This window comes from Oncorhynchus mykiss, chromosome 22 (assembly GCF_013265735.2).
Source record: "Oncorhynchus mykiss isolate Arlee chromosome 22, USDA_OmykA_1.1, whole genome shotgun sequence".
Taxonomy (NCBI): Eukaryota; Metazoa; Chordata; class Actinopteri; order Salmoniformes; family Salmonidae; genus Oncorhynchus; species Oncorhynchus mykiss.
Window position 1 is genome coordinate 16,001,713 of NC_048586.1, and position 19,752 is coordinate 16,021,464.

General features: G+C 41.9%; 1 protein-coding gene across 2 annotated transcripts; it reads right to left on the bottom strand.

Annotated features, from left to right (window-relative positions):
* Positions 1 to 834: 834 nt before the first annotated feature.
* On the bottom strand, positions 835 to 19,355 carry ttc21b (tetratricopeptide repeat domain 21B). Of its 2 annotated transcripts, XM_036958862.1 has the most exons (30): positions 18,988 to 19,355; positions 18,694 to 18,742; positions 17,983 to 18,112; positions 17,255 to 17,365; positions 16,999 to 17,168; positions 16,568 to 16,690; positions 15,975 to 16,132; positions 15,184 to 15,268; positions 14,800 to 14,898; positions 14,344 to 14,536; positions 11,482 to 11,579; positions 10,791 to 10,991; positions 10,375 to 10,504; positions 10,103 to 10,260; positions 9,781 to 10,005; positions 9,304 to 9,542; positions 8,726 to 8,798; positions 8,342 to 8,452; positions 4,678 to 4,816; positions 4,428 to 4,534; positions 4,058 to 4,246; positions 3,639 to 3,749; positions 3,463 to 3,544; positions 3,135 to 3,285; positions 2,891 to 3,052; positions 2,164 to 2,359; positions 1,578 to 1,802; positions 1,376 to 1,496; positions 1,211 to 1,278; positions 835 to 1,084 (listed from the first exon to the last, which is right to left on the bottom strand). In XM_036958862.1, the coding sequence occupies exons 2-30, from the start codon at positions 18,724 to 18,726 to the stop codon at positions 1,007 to 1,009; spliced, it is 3,966 nt and encodes a 1,321-aa protein (XP_036814757.1). In that variant the 5' UTR covers positions 18,727 to 18,742; positions 18,988 to 19,355; the 3' UTR covers positions 835 to 1,006. The 2 variants fall into 2 exon arrangements, with proteins under 2 accessions (XP_036814757.1, XP_021434766.2); XM_021579091.2 differs by lacking the exon at positions 18,988 to 19,355 and having other exon boundaries at positions 18,694 to 18,938.
* Positions 19,356 to 19,752: the final 397 nt, after the last annotated feature.

The following is a 19,752-nucleotide window of genomic DNA, read 5'->3' on the forward strand; positions in this document are numbered from 1 at the left end:
GATTGGTTTTTGCTCTGACATGCACTGTCAACTGTGGGACCTTATATAGACAGGTGTGACTTTCCAAATCATGTCCCATCAATTTAATTTACCACAGGTGGACTCCAATCAAGTTATAGAAACATCTCAAGGATGACCAATGGAAACAAGATGCAGCCAAGCTCAATTTCGAGTCTCATAGCAAAGGGGCTGAATATATATATATATGTAAATAAGATATCTGTTTTTATTTTTCAATACATTTCTAAAAACCTATGTATGCATAATGTAGGCTACTTGCCGTCTTTATAACCTAAACTTAATATACAACAGTGCAAATACTTTTGGGAAGAAATACATTTGAATGTCAAATTGTGGACTAGTACAAGACTTTTGGGTGTGTGACTTGATGTCAACATTTAATAGTAGCTTCAACCTCCTTATGGGAGGGTGCTGTCAAGTTGGCAACTCCCAGTGGCATTTCCCTTCATTAAAAAGTAACAACCATGTATGTATATATAAATAAAAACGGTGTGGATGATATCATATCTAGATAGAGTCTATGTGGCACTGAGTTGGATGTTCATATTCATTCTTCACCTGGAAATCACTGACCATGTGTGTCCCAAATGGCACCCTATTCCCTATGTAGTGAACTACTATAGACCAGGAACATTTGGGACACCACCATGTCTGCTCTCCTACATGTTAATAAGGTGTACAATTAAGATTTATTTAAGATTAAAATTGAACTCTGACATTTATTGCAAAGCAATACGTCTTTCTTTAGAGTGTTGAAACAGAGTCACTGTTTTCATTATATTGTAAGAAAAACACAATAACTCTACAACAATGTGTTTTGTATTGTAATCACGTTTATAAAAAGCACTCTCTCATCCCTCCAAAATTCCATTTATAATTACATCCAAATACTTACCCAAGTAATAATGCTTGTTAACAAAACACATCAAAAAAGATTGAGCAATAATACACCCACACACTGCACTCTCTCGCTAAAACATTTATGTTAAGACCGCAAAGCTGCCCGAGCTTTGTCCAAGATGTCCTTCCTCATCTTTGGATAATTGGGGTGAGCATCCAAAACCTAAACAAAACATGAATATTTAGTTTATGCATATGATGTTATTCAATGACAACACGTAAACAAAAATCTAATTTTTACACACTTATTTCAACATAGATAACATGTGAAGCTATGATTTCAACTTACCTTATGACAGACATCTATGGCATCAACATGCCTCTTTGCTTTCAGGTAGTTGAATGCAAGCTTGTATCCTGGGACAAAAACATACTACTATTCATAGACTGTTGTATATTTACATGATAAAAAAAAAAACGAATGGCAGCATGTACAAGATGTCCTTAAACATACCTATAGTGGGGTTCGTTTGATTGCCATATTTCCAAGCCATTTCATAGTTCAGCGCTGCATCTCGGAATGCCTGCTCCTTCTCCATAATGTAGCCCATGTATTCATAAGCTTTACAACATGACTGTGAAAATTAACAATGACTGTTACCGTGAGTGACTCAAACTCATTCCGGATACATTTTTGATCAAGGGTATGCATTGACCTTATTATGACGAAGGCACCTCTTCAAGAGGTCCCCGGCCATGTCATATTTCCCTGACTGGATGTAGATGTCGGCCAGGAGCAGCCAGCTCTTCTCAAACTCGTCAGCGTCAACAATGCTCCAGTTCATCTTAGCTACGCGTTTGAGCTGGTTCCTGGCTCGAGGGGTTTGTTTGAGAATCATGTAGGCTGTCGCCATGGCTAGCAGTGCAGGCACATGGTCCTTCTAAGTTAAAACAGAGAGCCTTGGTTAGTTAGGTGTCGTTTTACAGTGAATCAGGTCTAACATTTCCCTCTATTACTGTGAAGTAGACAAGAGTATCCAAAAATGCAAACAAAGGTTTCCTTGTCAGCAAGGAGGATTCAATTTGCGTAACAGGATATTATCTTACACAAGTTATCTTACTATGTTAAAGACATAGTAAGTTACTCAATAAACAAGCTGTTAAGGAAACCTCCAAAGTCAGCATCAAGAAAGTGTAAAGCAAAGAGAAAGCCTAAGATAATGCACCCGCGTAGTGATGTTAGATTTGCTAAGGGTGTGGGTGTGTGTGCACACTTATGTACACCATCTGGAGTTGACTTACCTCATTATTTGCAATCTCTGTGAAAACATTCAGGGCTTTCTCGACGTTGGCTTTCTGCTTGGTGGCCAGAAAGCAGTAGTTCTCTAGGATCCGTAGTTGGACGTGTCCACCGGCTGTCTGGGGCTTTAACTCCTTCAGGAGCTTCTCTGCTGTTCTCACGGCGAGCTGCTCTGACTCCTGCTTCTCAGTAGAGTTCCTGAGCATAGATGAAAATGGAAAAGGGAGTGCATTTACATCAATGACAGCCAGATAAATGAGCAAGTATAACATGGACATAAGGATTTGTGTTTTAGCTGAGATATACACTGAGTGTACAACACATTAAGAACACCTTCCTAATATTGAGTTGCGCACCCCCCCCCCCCCCCCTAAAAAAAAACATCCCCACAGCTAATATTCAGCTGTTCATTGAAATCAATAGCTGAATGGAACTCCATGTTTCTCAGGCAAAAAGTAAATCCACCTCCAAGAAAGGTGAAATGCGATAGACCATATGACTGGACAGGAAATAGAATGCGTCAACTGAATGTTAAATGTGTTTCCTGTCATATATTTTGTCTGTATTGTCTACTTGTTGAATGTTTGTGAAGTTTTGATTTTATGGTTATTTGTAATGTCTTGTTAATTGGTGTTGGACCCCAGGAAGACTAGCTAGCGTTACGGCGTTAGCTAATGGGGATCCTAATAAAAATGACAAAAATGACAAATTACTGCACATGTAACACACCCCATGTCACCATCTAGGTTCTCAAAGACTTCTCCTCCCATGGTGTCATTGTCTGGGTTAAGACAGATCTCAATCATGTTGTACACAGCATTCTGACCCCAGTCGTTGTCTTTCCGTGCCTTGTTGAAGTGTCGCAACCCATCATTGGGTTCACCTGTGTACCTGGGCACGAAATACAACTTAATTATTTAAAAAAGACACCATAATCAATCTAGCTAAAGATACTTTTGACTAATGCACTTACCACAGATAAAGTCCTTTGCAGTAGTTAAACCCAGGGTCAAACTTTGCCCTGGAGGAATGTTTTTCAGCCATCTCCAGAAACCTGGGAACTTCCTCTAACTTCCCAGCTCTCCTCAGCAGGTCGATTAGACGTGACAGCGTTGGGTAGTTGTCTGGCAGGAACATATGGGAAAGACATTACTTCCCTTCCAGGGGAGGTCAAATCAGCAGTGTATATTTACATTGAGGTTCTTACGCTTCCTTTTCAAGCTTTACAAATCTCCATTGAAATTCTATTTCAGGGGGGAAGTTGTGTATTCAGACCTAAGAGAAACAGAGCCCTGTCACACCTGGTTTGCGCTCCAGTAGCTGCTGAAAGTGGAAAACGGCTTGCTCATAGTCCTGCTTCCTGAACATCAGGTCAGCCATCATCTACGAGGAAACAGAGAAGTTCGGAAAACAATCAAGTTTTACAATAGGATTTTCCTTTGGGACTTGACAGAAATGGCATATAAATAGAACTAACCAGTGTTGCATCTTCATTGACCTGGTCACTCTTCAGAAGGACACTGCATTGCTGTTGGCAGCCATCCACATCATCTAAAGTGAGGTACAACCGCGCCAGCTCCAGCATCACCTGGTAACAATGAAAGCATTCAATTGAATTCAACTTTGTTAACCAATTACCTTCTAACATCATAATTATAATACCATTTCCTATGCGCACATGTTGCAGTATGCCTTGCTGGCATTAAACATACATTTACACATTCATAAAAATATATTTGGATGCAATTATAAACATTTAGTGATTATAAACATGATAAACTACTGTAATATGCAAATTAGCAAATACAAAAACTGCATAGAAAGAAAGGGATGCTGGGGATTCACAAATACAGCTGCAGGGAGCACACACTGAAGGCTTGATTCAGCTGCACCGACCTTGCCATCACTCTCACAATAGACAAGAGCTTCTTTGTAGAATTTCACTGCTCTCTCATAGCCTCTAAGACTCGTGTAGTGTTTAGCGATCTCGCCACAGATCTCTGCAGCGAGCTGCTTCTGCATGGAGACAGCGTCTGGCTGCTCCAACTGCACACGCTTCAACACCTTGGCCTGCACATCCCGGGCCTAAAAGAAAACACAAGTCTGAGTTCAGAGCATAGCTAAGAAATAGCAATGTTGTGAATTATGCATGTATTTTAGAGGAGACAGATTTTCAATCTTAGAAATTATCATAATAATATATTTCAGTTATTTTAGTTTCTCTCATTGCTTAGCATAATGGCTTTTACAATATCAGAATACTTACTCGCTGCAAGGAAAGTAAAGCATCCTCGTTTTTGTCAACCTTGCCTTGGATCTTGGCCAACAGGACCAGATAGCGACAATCATCGGTTAGCAACGGCAGCTCATTTACTAGACAAAACAACACAAGGCAACAAGTGAGAAGTCGGAAAAGCGCTACATAAGCAACTATGTATTATCATTGTTATTTATGACCAGCAACAAAACTTTAACATACAAAATGTTCAAAATTGTAGCAATGATGTCCAGCTTACCTGGGTCATGGGCGAGAGCCTCTTGTAAAACTTTCTCGCACCTCTCGTACTGTCTCATCTTCATTAGCAGTTCAGCCAGGTCATATCGCAGGAAGTTCTGCTGCTCAGTCTTCAGAGCAGCTTCATAGTAATTGATTGCCTGTGAATAACAGCGGTGAATCATACAGCTATTGACTACTATAGATTGATATTTGAATGGTTTTTTTCTTACAGGCCTGCTACACTGGACACGTAACTTTTGCAAAGCCTAACATGACGACCAAACCGCTCGAGTGCGTGCGCCATCGCGCTCATGTAGATTTTGTTCCAACCACACCAGACGTGATCAGGACACGTAAGTTGAAATATAGAAATGAACTCGGAACCAAGTAAATTAATTTGGGGACAGGTCGAAAAGCATTAAAAATTTATGGAAATTTAGCTAGCTAGCTTGCTGTTGCTAGCTAATTTGTCCTGGGATATAAACATTGCGTTGTTATTTTACCTGAAATGCACAAGGTCCTCTACTCTGACAATAAATCCGCTGAAAAAAATGGTAAACTCAAATCAAATCAAATTTTATTTATCACATACACATGGTTAGCATATGTTAATGCGAGTGTAGCGAAATGCTTGTGCTTCTAGTTCCGACAATGCAGTAATAACCAACGAGTAATCTAACCTAACAATTCCATAACAACTACCTTATACACACAAGTGTAAAGGGATAAAGAATATGTACATAAAGATATATGAATGAGTGATGGTACAGAACGGCATAGGCAAGATGCAGTAGATGGTATCGAGTACAGTATATACATATGAGATGAGTAATGTAGGGTATGTCAACATTATATTAAGTGGCATTGTTTAAAGTGGCTAGTGATACATTTTTTACATAAATTGTCCATTATTAAAGTGGCTGGAGTTGAGTCAGTATGTTGGCAGCAGCCACTCAATGTTAGTGGTGGCTGTTTAACAGTCTGATGGCCTTGAGATAGAAGCTGTTTTTCAGTCTCTCGGTCCCTGCTTTGATGCACCTGTACTGACCTCGCCTTCTGGATGATAACGGGGTGAACAGGCAGTGGCTCGGGTGGTTGTTGTCCTTGATGACCTTTATGGCCTTCCTGTGACATCGGGTGGTGTAGGTGTCCTGGAGGGCAAGCAGTTTGCCCCCGGTGATGCGTTGTGCAGACCTCACTACCCTCTGGAGCCTTACGGTTGAGCAGTTGCCATACCAGGCGGTGATACAGCCCGACAGGATGCTCTCGATTGTGCATCTGTAAAAGTTTGTGAGTGCTTTTGGTGACAAGCCAAATTTCTTCAGCTTCCGCTGCTGCGCCTTCTTTACCACGCGGTCTGTGTGGGTGGACCAATTCAGTTTGTCCGTGATGTGTACGCCGAGGAACTTAACTTTCTACCCTCTCCACTACTGTCCCGTCGATGTGGATAGGGGGGTGCTCCCTCTGCTGTTTCCTGAAGTCCACGATCATCTCCTTTGTTTTGTTGACGTTGAGTGTGAGGTTGTTTTCCTGACGACACACTCCAAGGGCCCTCACCTCCTCCCTGTTGGCCATCTCGTCATTGTTGGTAATCAAGCCTACCACTGTAGTGTCGTCCGCAAACTTGATGATTGAGTTGGAGGCGTGCATGGCCACGCAGTCATGGGTGAACAAGGAGTACAGGAGTGGGCTCAGAACGCACCCTTGTGGGGCCCCAATGTTGAGGATCAGCGGGGTGGAGATGTTGTTACCTACCCTCACCACCTGGGGGCGGCCCGTCAGGAAGTCCAGTACCCAGTTGCACAGGGCGGGGTCGAGACCCAGGAATAGCTACACTGTTTGTTTTCGGCCATGTTTCCAGTCACCTTGCCCTGGTTAAAAGCAGTGGTTAGCGCTTTCAGTTTCGCATGAATGCTGCCATCAATCCACAGTTTCTGGTTTGGGAATGTTTTAATAGTTGTTGTGGGTACGACATCGCCGATGCACTTGCTAATAAACTCGCTCACCGAATCAGCGTATTTGTCAATGTTGTTGTTGGACGCAATGCGGAACATATCCTAATCCACGTGATTGAAGCAGTCTTGAAGCGTGGAATCAGATTGGTCGGACCAGCGTTGAACAGACCTGAGCGCGGGAGCTTCCTGTTTTAGTCTCTGTCTATAGGCTGGGAGCAACAAAATGGAGTCGTGGTCAGCTTTTCTGAAAAGAGGGCGGGGGAGGGCCTTATATGCATCGCGGAAGTTAGAATAACAATGATCCAATGTTTTTACCAGCCCTGGTTGCACAATCGATATGCTGATATAATTTCTTGTTTTTAGATTAGCCTTGTTAAAATCCCCAGCTACAATGAATGCAGCCTCAGGATATGTGGTTTCCAGTTTACATAGAGTCAAATAAAGTTCGTTCAGGGCTATCGATGTGTCTGCTTGGGGGGGAATATATACGGCTGTGATTATAATCGAAGAGAATTATCTTGGTAGATAATGCGGTCGACATTTGATTGTGAGGAATTCTAAGTCAGGTGAACAGAAGGACTTGAGTTCCTGTATGTTGTTATGATCACACCACGTCTCGTTAATCATAAGGCATACCCGCCCGCCCCTCTTCTTACCAGAAAGATGCTGGTTTCTGTCGGCGCTGTGTGAAGAAAGCAGCTGGCTGTACCGACTCCAATAGCGTGTCTCGAGTGAGCCATGTTTCCGTGAAGCAAAGAACATTACAGTCTCTGATGTCTCTCTGGAAGGCAACCCTTGCTCGGATTTCATCAACCTTGTTGTCAAGAGACTGGACATTGGCGAGTAGTATGCTCGGGAGTGGTGCGCGATATGCCCGTCTCCGGAGCCTGACCAGAAGACCGCTTCGTTTGCCCCTTTTACGGCGACGTTGTTTTGGTTCGCCGGCTGGGTTCCGATCCATTGTCCTGGGTGGTGGGCAAAACACAGGATCCGCTTCGGGAAAGTTGTATTCCTGGTCGTAATGATGGTCAGTTGGCATTGCTCGTATATTCAGTAGTTCCTCCCGACGGTATGTAATGAAACCTAAGATTACCTGGGGTACCAATGTAAGAAATACCACGTAAAAAAAAAAAAAAACACTGCATAGTTTCCTAGGAACGCGAAGCAGGCATCTCTGTCGGCGCCGGAGGAATGATTCTAGTAAGAAGAACGTTTCTAGTGATCTCTCCTCCTTCAGGCTTCTTCTTCTTCTTTGGACTTTATATGGCGTTTGGCAACCAACTTTAAGATGCATTTCCACCACCAACTGGACTGGAGTGTGGATCTCAGTTCATCTTTCAATCACTAACGTGGGAATATGCTCCTAAAAACAAATGAGGAGATGGGAGAGGCGGGACTTGCATTGATCAAGCATCACAAATAGAACCAAGTTCTATTTTAGCGCCTGGCTACGCAGATGCGTGCGAGCAGTGTGAGTCCAATGATTGAAGAACATGTATGTGTACATTTATTTTGCAACGCACACAATACGGGCAGTGTGGTCAGCATGTAAGACACTCCAATTTATTTCAGAATAAAGGAGCGCAGCTGTGAGACGATTGCGTAAAATTACGCTCTGGTTTTATTTGTAATAATTTGACGTGCTTGCACGGCAAAAATGTACACATCCAGTGTAGTAGCTACTGTTTTCCCAACGCCTCAGTGTAGCTCCCCAGTTAGTATACAGACCTTGACGTAATTGTGAGTCTTGACAAGAGCTTTCCCAATCTTGCTGGCCAGAGCTCCATCTTTGGGGTTTTTCTTCAGAGCCTGTTCGTAGATCTCAATGGCCTTCTCTGGCTGCGGATAAACGGACTTGACTTAGTGACATTTAGCTGTACCGAACATTAACTGTGATGATTCAACATTCCACAGTGAGGGAGTCATGAAGGAAGATATAAGCACAATGCACAGATGTTTACTCTTTATAAATATATGCATGAATTAATAAAACACTGCATAATACTACTTCCTATGAACACACTACTGTAAAAGACCCCAAAACCCTGCAAGCCTTGCATTGCCTCGTTTTGGGCAACAACGAGATTAATCGATATTCAATTTCATACCCACCTTTTGGATATTCACATAAGCATCCCCAAGTAAAAGATATGTATGAGGACTCGGCAGCTTCTCTACTAATTCTCTGAGGAAAGACAGGAAAAATATCAGATAGAATATCAAAAATGTCTAGAATAAGATTCAATCACATTATACAGACATGGGTCTGCTCTGCTCTGAGGTTCACTCATCCTTAATGGCTTCCCAGCAGTGTCTCTGTGTGGAAAATTCTGTCAACACAAGTATAGTATCAGAGATGAGGTGATGGGCCTTCGGCTCACTTTTAGACACTGCAGGCAGCTTTGCATATTACAGCCTTGCTGCATGAGTGGATAAAGTTTAACATTTACACTTGATTTGCTGTGAACTTGTGGCCTGCATACTGTTATGGACTGACTGCTGCTATGGCATGGGTGGGTGGGCTGACACAGCAATGGGGGATGTGGTTAGTACACTGAATAAGAGACGTGGTTTCAAGAAATAACAAACTATTTGTTACCCTAAGCTACATGTCAAACACCATTAGTGAACAGTTTGTGTGCCTAACTGTCAGACTATAGCCTTTTTTATAATGCCGTGTTGTTCCTCACCTGTAACAACTGGCATAAAGGCGCTTCTCTTTCCTGTGAGTCAGATATATGTCGGCCATCTTCTCCTTGGCCTGGATATAGTAGGGCTGCTCAGGGGTGATGTTTCTGAGCATGCTCAGGGCAAGCTCGGTGTCGCCACGCAGCAGAGCCAGGTCAGCATTGGCGATGGTGACACGCAGCTCCTCAGGAGTACCCGAGAACTCGTTGATGGCGTCTTGCATCACTTTGGCGGCTTCGTGCTGAAACGTCAAACCCACGTTCATGAATCAGACTTTACTGTTCAACACTGGGCAACGACATGACTGAGACAGAAGAGAATGGACAAACACTACCGGGAATGTAAGTACAATAAAATATGGAGGATCTGCATTTCATGAGTACCTGGAAAGTACACAGTTCCTAGAAAGGTGGGCATAACTCAAGATATATTGAATAATACTCTCTGTTGCTGAGCTTGTTCTCTCCATGGTCCCTTACCTGTTCTCCGTTGAGCCAGAGGGCCTCGGCGAGTTCAAGGAACACGGACACACAGTCAGCAGAGCTCAGCTCCACCTTCTTGTTCTTGGATTTGGCTGAGGCACCGGCCCTGCGGACCCCCGGCAGGATCATGGCCATCTGCAGAGTCTGGATGGCCTCTTGGAGCTCTCCCATCTTCTTCTGGGCCTGGGCCTTTATAAGGTGATACACAGGGTGCTCTCGGACCTGGCAGGGAGCAGCACACAGAGCTATTAGAGGATGGATGTTCCCATAACAGTTCTGTTTGATCTAATACCACGTTCATCTGTAATGCTGTTCTTACCGCAAAGTTGTGACTGAGGCAAAGCTCCAGAGACTGGGAGGAGAGCTTGTAGTTGCCTTGTAAGAGGTGGATCTGTGCCATGAGCAGGTGGGCCTCAGCATGGGAGGGACACTGGTCCAGGCAGTGTTGGAGGCTGCTCTGAGCAGAGTCAATGTCACCTAAAGGACATCAGCATTGCCATCAAACCCATTAATTGTTGTCATCCATGTTGAGAACAACTTGGCATGAAAACAGAGCAGAATTGTGTCACATGCAATTCAGTTGAAACTCACCAGACTGAAACCTAACTTTGGCCAATAGGAAGACACCTTGTAGGAGTCCAGGTACTATCTTGACCACAGTGTCCAACACAGAGGCACAGTGTTGGAGCTGAGGGGCAGGAGGCTGGCCCTGGGCTGGAGGCTAACACACACGTGATACCGATGGTTATCTCTATGATCAAGACCACAATGAATGACACGACGGGGGCTACAAATCTATTTACAACCTGTGACAACGTCTTTGTATCGTTTGTTAAACCCAGTAAATGTGGTGTCAAAAATTACTGACAGTAATCTCTATAAATGCGTCTGTAGATATGCAAAGCCCTCTCCTCTTCTCTCCTCTCCTTATCTTATAGTCCCCTATAATAAAACCTTAAAATATGTATTGAACAAATGTATCCATAGACATCTCTCTCCAGACTGACCTTAGCAGGACAGAGTGCTATGTACTCCTTGACGATCTCCAGCAGGAAGTCAGGGTTGAGCTTCTCAAAGTAGTCCACCCCCAGCGGCAGGCCCTGCAGTGTGGAGAAGTGAGTGTCCACAGCATCATTCAGCAGGTTGGTGACCTCATCCTGTGACCTGCGTTTCTTCACAGCCAGCATGGCGCGCAGGTACAGCAGCTCCTGACAGAGAGGAAAGAGCAAGCCAAGGGTGTCAACAGGTTCACACAACAGTATTCAGCTCAGTAGGGCAGCTCTAACACAACATGGTTTATAGGACCAAGGTACAGCAGAGCGTGCCAAATGGCACCCTATTACCTATATAGTGCACTACTTTTGACCAGAGCGCTATGGGCCTTTATAGTGCACTAGAAAGGGAATAAGGTGCCATTTGGAATGTACCCAGAGTCCCCCCTATAATACTTAAGACACACAGGACAGTGGTTACTTATCCAAGCTGATGTCACTGTTAAGGGCTTAGCAAACACAGGAAAGCCCACACATTTCAAAATAACTACCATTACCTAAACAAAAAGCTGTCCAAAAGGCTACAAAGCTTCACTAGATGACCAAACACTAGATATTAATGTCAAAAGTAGAATTAGAAATAGAATTACTTTGGCAAGGCCATCGAACTGGATTGAACAGAGCAATATCTCTCTATCAGCCTTACCCCTGATTTCCCAATAGACTGTTGGATCTCTGTGAGAAACTCCAGCTGTTGCTCTGCATCCTCCAAGTTTCCCTCGATCAGCTGGCACCTGATAATACCTGAAAATACAGATCAGATGTTTTTACAATCTACATCTAAAGGATTTACAACTTAATTATTTGTTTATAGCTGGTTTATAATATTATAACGAAGAATAAACGTTACCAAATTCTACATAGAGTTGATGTCGGAAGTTTACATACACCTTAGACAAATACATTTAAACTCAGTTTTTCACAATTCCTGACATTTAAACCTAGTAAAAATTCCCTGTCTTAGGTCAGTTAGGATCACCACTTTATTTTAAGAATGTGAAATGTCAGAATAATAGTTGATTTATTTAAGCTTTTATTTCTTTCATCACATTCCCAGTGGGTCAGAAGTTCACATACACTCAATTAGTATTTGGTAGCATTGCAATTTCATTGCCTTGAAATTGTTTAACTTGGGTCAAACGTTTTGGGTAGCCTTCCACAAGCTTCCCACAATAAGTTGGGTGAATTTTGGCCCATTCCTCCTGACAGAGCTGGTGTAACTGGGTCAGGTTTATAGGCCTCCTTGCTCACACATACTTTTTCAGTTCTGTCCACAAATGTTCTATAGGATTGAGGTCAGGGCTTTGTGATGGCCACTCCAATACCTTGACTTTGTTGTCCTTAAGCCATTTTGCCACAACTTTGGAAGTATGCTTGGGATCATTGTCCATTTGGAAGACCCATTTGCTACCAAACTTTAACTTCCTGACTGATGTCTTGAGATGTTACTTCAAAATATCCACAGAATTTTCCTACCTCATGACACCATCTATTTTGTGAAGTGCACCAGTCCCTCCTGCAGCAAAGCACCCCCACAACCTGTGCTTCACGGTTGGGATGGTGTTTTTTTCGGCTTGCAAGCCTCCCCATTTTTCCTTCAAACATAATGATGGTCATTAAGTTCCATTTTTGTTTCATCAGACCAGAGGATAGTTTTCCAAAAAGTACAATCTTTGTCCCCATGTGCAGTTGCAAACCGTAGTCTGGCATTTTATAGCGGTCTTTCAGGTTAGGTCGATATAGGACTCGTTTTACTGTGGATATTGATACTTTTGTACCCGTTTCCTCCAGCATCTTCACAAGGTGCTTTGCTGTTGTTCTAGTAACCAAAGATCGAGTCCCTGAGCTGACAAGGTGAAAATCTGTCATTCTGCACCTGAACAAGGCAGTTTACCCGCTGTTCCTAGGCTGTCATTGAAAATAAGATTTTTTTCTTAACTGACTTGCCTAGTTAAATAAAGGTAAATAGATACCCTTATTATTAGGAACCTGGTTGCAGTTCCTATGGCTTCTTTAGAAATTGGTCGATGTTTTTCTTTTGAGAAATGAAGAAGTAGTGCTATTCATTCCATGTGTCACTGATGGCCCCTACTATTTCTGTGCACGTGAACAGGAGCGCGCTCCGTGTTATTTTTCTTTGGTATTGGAAACAGATTATCCCGTCTTAAATTTGATCGATTATTTACATTTTAGCATACCCAAGGTTGGATTAGGAACGTTGTTTGAAATGTTTGGACCAAGTTTACAGGTAACTTATTAGATACTTTGTAGTCATATTGGGCGAGTTGTAACTGGTATATTTCTGAATCAAACGCGCCAAATAAATTGACATTTTGGGGATATAAAGAAGGAATTTATCAAACAAAACGGCCATTCATTGTGTCACTGAGAGATTTGGGATTGCAAAAAGAAGATCTTCAAAAGGTAAGGCATTTATTATATCGTTATTTCTGACTTTTGTGTCCTCAGATAATCGCATGGTCTGCTTTCGCCGTAAAAGCTTTTTGAAATCTGACACAGCGGCTGGATTAACAAGAAGGTAAGCTTTATTTTGATGTATTACACTTATATTTTCGTGAATGTTTAATATTGATATTTCTGAAGTTTGAATTTGGCGCTCTGCAAATTCACTGGATGTTGTCAAATCGATCCCGCTAAAGGGATTGGCGCGTTAAGGGATCACTACGAGGTTAAAAAAAGGTCAAATAAAATAAAATACATTTGCATTTTTCACACCAAAGTAAGTTTATCTCTAGTAGACAGAACGCGTCTTCTTCCTGAGCGGTATGACGGCTGTGTTTTAATTTTAATTTAATGTTACCTTTATTTAACTAGGCAAGTCAGTTAAGAACAAATTCTTATTTTCAATGACGGCCTAGGAACAGTGGGTTAACTGCCTGTTCAGGGGCAGAACGACAGATTTGTACCTTGTCAGCTCGGGGATTTGAACTTGCAACCTTCCGGTTACTAGTCCAACACTAACCGCTAGGCTACCCTGCCGCCCCTGTGTGGTCCCATGCTGTTTATACTTGCGTACTATTGTTTGTACAGATGAACGTGGTACCTTCAGGCGTCTGGAAATTGCTCCCAAGGATGAACCAGACTTGTAAATTAGCCTATCAGAAGCTTCTAAAGCCATGACACCATTTTCTGGAATTTTCCATGCTGTTTAAAGGCACAGTCAACTTAGTGTATGTAAACTTCTGACTTCTGACCCACTGGAATTGTGATACAGTGAATTATAAGTGAAATAATCTGTCTGTAAACAGTTGTAAAAAATTACTTGTGTCATGCACAAAGTAGATGTCCTAACCGACTTGCCAAAACTATAGTTTGTTAACAAGACATTTGTGGAGTGGTTGAAAAACGAGTAGTAATGACTCCAACATAAGTGTACGTAAACTTCAGACTTCAACTGTAGGTACAGAATTACATGCATGGCTACATTACAGCTAAAAAGTTTGAGATCTACGGCATATGTCTAAACAATCAGGGAAACCCGTCTCACCTGTCAAAGCTGAGACACTTGTTTCATCCAGAGTCATGGCAGTCTTGTACCACTTCATAGCCTCTTTGATTCTTCCCTGCAGAACCAACTGGTAGCCCAGCTCTGTGGCCAGATCAGAATCCCCTTGGGCTTGGGAGAAGGCTCTGTCCACCATGATGTGAGTCTGCTGAATCACTTTCTCATTTCTTCCACACTAGCAAATGACAACAGAGTTAAGTCTTTGTGTATACCTCATGTCAGACATGCAATTGTCCTGGTTCAGGGACTGTAATGTCACAAGGTGAAGTGAAAGGGTTCTCGATCTCTTCAGAGGTGAAACCTAGTCACACTAGTTTCCATGTAAAAACATTTCTTATCGAAAAGCATTAAACACTGAATACAGTGTCTTATAAGCCCATGTGGGCTGGGCATCCTGAAGATGCAATATGCTCGACTAATAAATCAAATTAGTCTTACCACCCGTGTGAAAGCCAAGGACATCCTGTAGAAAAGGTCTGGGCTGTGAGGCTCTTGGACGTCCAAGTTGCTGACGAGACTTGAGAGCATGTTTAATGACTGCCAAAAGTAAAAAGGGTATCCCACTTGACCACGTACACATCATGGGAATCATTATGTACCATTCACACGTAGTTGTGTGGCAACAGGTTGAAGTGCATGCTATGTCTTTGCGGCAACTCTAGTTAGCAGTGGCTCGCAAAACTACCTCCAACTTCCTTCATACTGGAAGCAGAGATATAAAAAATGGTATCCGCGAGTTCATCTGACTCTAGGGAAATATATAAAGGGCTTCATTGCCAAAATCCCGAACCATCCTTTTAACTATTAATGTTTGGAAATTACCTCTGTGATGTCCCCCTCTCTGCATAAGGAGTGAAGAGCGAGCATTCTCAGGGCTTCTAGGTTGTTTTTATCCTTCTGCAAGAGCCTAGAATAGGACATGAAACATCTCTTTAATGATCAGCACTGTTTGATGCTAATGAAAATGTGGTGTTGTCAGAGTATTGTATTAGTTTCTTCCCATGATGGCTTATATGCCTGACAAGGCTGGAGGAAAGGGAGAGAAAATACAATCTAAGGAAGAACACCCACTTAGACAATGAGAAAAAAAAAAGAGAGCCGGACTGTGCACTGCATGTGTCCATTCCTGTTCAAAGAGCTATGACTCAGCAGGGCTAAACCAGTGGCTCTGGCCTTGGGCTTAGTCCCCTTAGAAACAGGCTCCACCTGAGTGATCCTCCTTCCTGCAGTTCATAGAACCTGGAGAAGTGCATCCTGGGAAACGTGTGGCTCTAGCGCTTCAGCTCAAAAGCCTTTTCATATTCCCTGGCTCTGGCTAGGGTCCAGCGGGCGAGCAGTCAGGAACAATGGCTCAGTCATTATGCCACTGGTTCCAGGCATCACGCTCCATTTTAATTTGCACTTCAATACGGGCCACTTGCAAAGGCTGGCTGGCTCGTTCTTTATATGGCTGCTATTGATTGACCAAATCCATCAATGAAAGTATTTATTTGATCCAAACAATTCTTTACAAACTAAGATTAAAGCCAGCTGTTATTTCCAGTGTCATTAGCTTAAGTAACAAGAAAACTGAAATTCTAGAGCAAAATCACCTCTAATATGAGATACTATACCTCTGTGCTGCATCTACAGTTTGCTCCCAGTCCTGCAGGGTCAATAGAAGCTTCATCTTCTTGATAAAGGCAGGAAGGAACCCAGGGAAACTAACAATCACTTGGTTGACTGTCTCCAATGCTCCAGAATAATTATGCCGATACTCATAGTAATGTGCCTGAAACCGATAAAATATCACACAATGTATGGACATGTTGAGGGAAAGTAAAATGCATTGTTGTACATCGGTTTCAAAAGCTAATTACTCTACACAAAGAGCAAAAGATAGCAAGCTAACAATTGGTCTCACTGTATTACCACAGATAAGGCAACATAGAGCTTTGGTATTTCAAAACAGTCCATTCAATATTCAAGATATGGTACAAATTGAGGAACAGATTGTGTTAGTGAATAATAGACTCTGACATCCTAGTGAGGTTGTGGGATATAGAGAATCCAGCACAATGGGGGATTATCATTCAGGCACAATAACTAGGTGCCACATGAAATATGAGACGTGACAAAGACCTCAACAATGTCTCCAATATCTTAACATCTCTTCTCATTGCAAGTGAAGTAATCTATTCATGGCAAGGGTTGTGTGCCTTCTTACCTTTCCCATCAGAGCAAAAACATCTGCTTTCTCTTTCAGGCCTTCGTCAAAGTATTTCCCAGCCTTCTTGGCATATGCATCCTTACCAGAGGTCAGATCTATCCAGCCTTTTAGGATAATCCCCTGAACAACAGACATTAATCCAAATGTTAGAAGGGTAGACAAATATAAATCAGAGTAGACCTCTACCTGGTTTTCAAGTAATTCCACTCAAAATGCTCCTAAAACAAATTCTCAAATAGCCTAGCGCTGACAAAGGCCGTCCCTAGGCAACCCTATAGTGCCCTAGAGTGGGCATAATTTCATCCATTTAACTGTTTGAGGTATGTATACAGTGACACTTGCAGACTTCGTAAGTTTTTGCAAATGCATTTTCAAAAAAATATATATATTTGAGAGAATTTGAGAGAAACACATATAACCAAACTCACTTCTCGGGAACCATTATTAGAGACTTTGATCATCCTCTCTATGTATTCCCTTGCTTTGTCATTTCGTCCCAGAAGCCAGAGGAACATCCCAGCATAGTAGAGACCCTTAGGTGTTGCACTTTTACGGTCCTCTTTCACCTTGGCATCCAGTTCCTGAATGACATCTCGATCTGAAGTCAACATAAAAAGTGTATAGATTCAGCTACAGAAAAATACACAGAGAAGTAACCATGGATCAAGACAAATATGAGTTTACCTGGGTTTGGCCTTTTCTTTTCAGCAAAAACAAGAGCCATGAATGTACAGAGGGACATATCTCTTCTGTCTTTTATTGTCTCAAACTCATGGATGGCTTCCTGAATTTGATCTAAAACGAAACATAAAAATCATTTGTATTTATTATGGATCCATATTAGCTGCTGACAAAATTAAGGCAGTTATAAAAAAAATTATGTAAAAACACACTGTGATTGATATTACATGAAACAGATATACAGGTCCAAAAGTATTTGGACAGTGACAGACTTTTTGTTGATTTGGCTCTGTACTCCAGCACTTTGGATTTTAAATGATACAATGACTATGAGGTTAAAGGGATACTTCGGTATTTTGGCAATGATGTCAGATGAATTCATGGATACCATGTTTATGTCTCTGTGTCCTGTATGAAGCAAGTTTGAGGTAGTTTTGTGAGACAATGCTAACTAGCGTTAGCACAATGACTGGAAGTCAATATTGTTATTTACAATAACAATACTCCAAAATGACGCTATGTACAAAAAATGCTGCAATTTCTAAAAAGTGAACCTGATATGGATGAAAATACCCTATAACTAAAGCTGACAGTCTGCAATTTAACCTCATAGTTGTATCATTTCAAATCCAGAGTGCTGGAACATACAGCCAAAACAACAAATAATTGTGGACCTCCCTGTAGCTGCTTTGTTTCATTGTTTCAAACTAAGCAATGGAGTACTCATTGACCTTGCATCAGGGTGCCGTAGGCATGGAAAAAGCTGAAGATTGGATCATTGCTGAATTTCCTCTGTGCCACAGCTGCAGCATTTAATACATGATTGAAATACTTCTCGTGGCAATAGTAGTTGATCAAGGCCTGGGAACAAAAACATGAAATGTAGAGCTGTGATAGAAAATAGCTTAATTTATGGCAGAGATCAAAACCACAAAAACATTTCAGAAAATACCTGAGTAAATCAAAGTAGGCTGTAAACCAACATTGTGCTGATAAAAAAATAAAAACTCTTATGGAATGCAAACGGTCAGCATGACAATACTTGTCCGTAATATCCTCCATGTCCAAGTTGGCCTGTGTTACTGATATGAAGTCGTGTGTTTACTCAACAATGTAACCAATATGCTGATGAAGACCATTCATAACCTGAATAACCTAGGAGCTTAATCCTGAATGTTTTGCCCCTTATTCTGCGAGGATAAATAAATACCTTACACGTTTTTATGATAAATGTCACTTGCATGTCATCATAAACATCCTGCCTGGCGGATAAGGTTAACTGTGCGTTTTTCATTTCAGAACTTTGAAAGAACCACTGCAGCTTGACATTCTAAACAAGCTAAACAGGCTACACGGTGATGTGTTGCTTTATTGTATACATTGAGGTGAACATGTCTCAGTACAAATAGAAATTGGCTACAGTGCAACACGACAACACTTACCAGCATCGACTCTTCGTCCTCCACTTCTGCCATAATGTTTCACCTCAAACTGCAGCAATGAGATAGACCTTAAATGTTTAACTGAATACTGCGGTCACATGTACTCTTAAAAGGCAAGATAGAAACCGATTATAGCTACATTTTTTGCCATCTTACAAACACCAGTAAGCGTCTTTCGTTTACTTGACAACCACCGCCGCCATTTTTAAATTGTAGATGAAGTTGAAAATCATTGGTTTAACAATAATGTTTCACAAGGTGGCGCACCAAGCACGCTGAACGTAAAATACTGACCCCACCCGCATGCCGCGCTTGTGGCCCTTTGGCACAAAGGCTGTGAGAAGAGGCTTGTAGCTACTTTGTGGTGTTTTCTCGTTTGGATAAAAGTGACCTAGGTTCCCATCTTCAATCTGTGACCCTTAAACCGATTCTAAATGGTCGAGGTTTACACTAGTTACCACAAAGTAAAAATGTCTATAACAATTCATGAAAACAACAATTTGAAGAAGATAAATTGTAGAAATAGGCGGGGTCTTTGACTTTGTGGCTGTGGTAACTAGTGACGACCAGTGGTCGAGTAGTGTAATTTCGTTCGTTGGCAAACGGAAGACGGTCCTTCCACAGTTTCATTAAAGACAGTACAGTAATGAAGATAGACTAAAGCTGCTTGTCCAAAATAAATCCCCGATCACACTCGTAGGTGATGTCATGGCGACGTTGATTAGCTAAACTGGTACGTAGAAATACGTCATCCGGTATGACGGTCTCTCGAACCGAATGCGCATGTGCAGGCCGTCAACTCAAAGGCACTTCTTCGATATAAAGTTGTTTTTGACGAAAATGAAAAACGTGAGGTTGGGGTAATAACATGTTCTACTAGTAAAGACATTGCCTCAAATCTAGGTTGTGCCTATAGATTTAGAGAAAATTAACAACTAAGGAAGAATTGTCCTTTCTCTCATTGACTTCTCAAACCCCAGACCCCAGCCTGGTCTTGAAAGCGTTTTGAAAACCATGCACACGTTTAAAAACAACATGCTACTTATATGTTTTATTTAT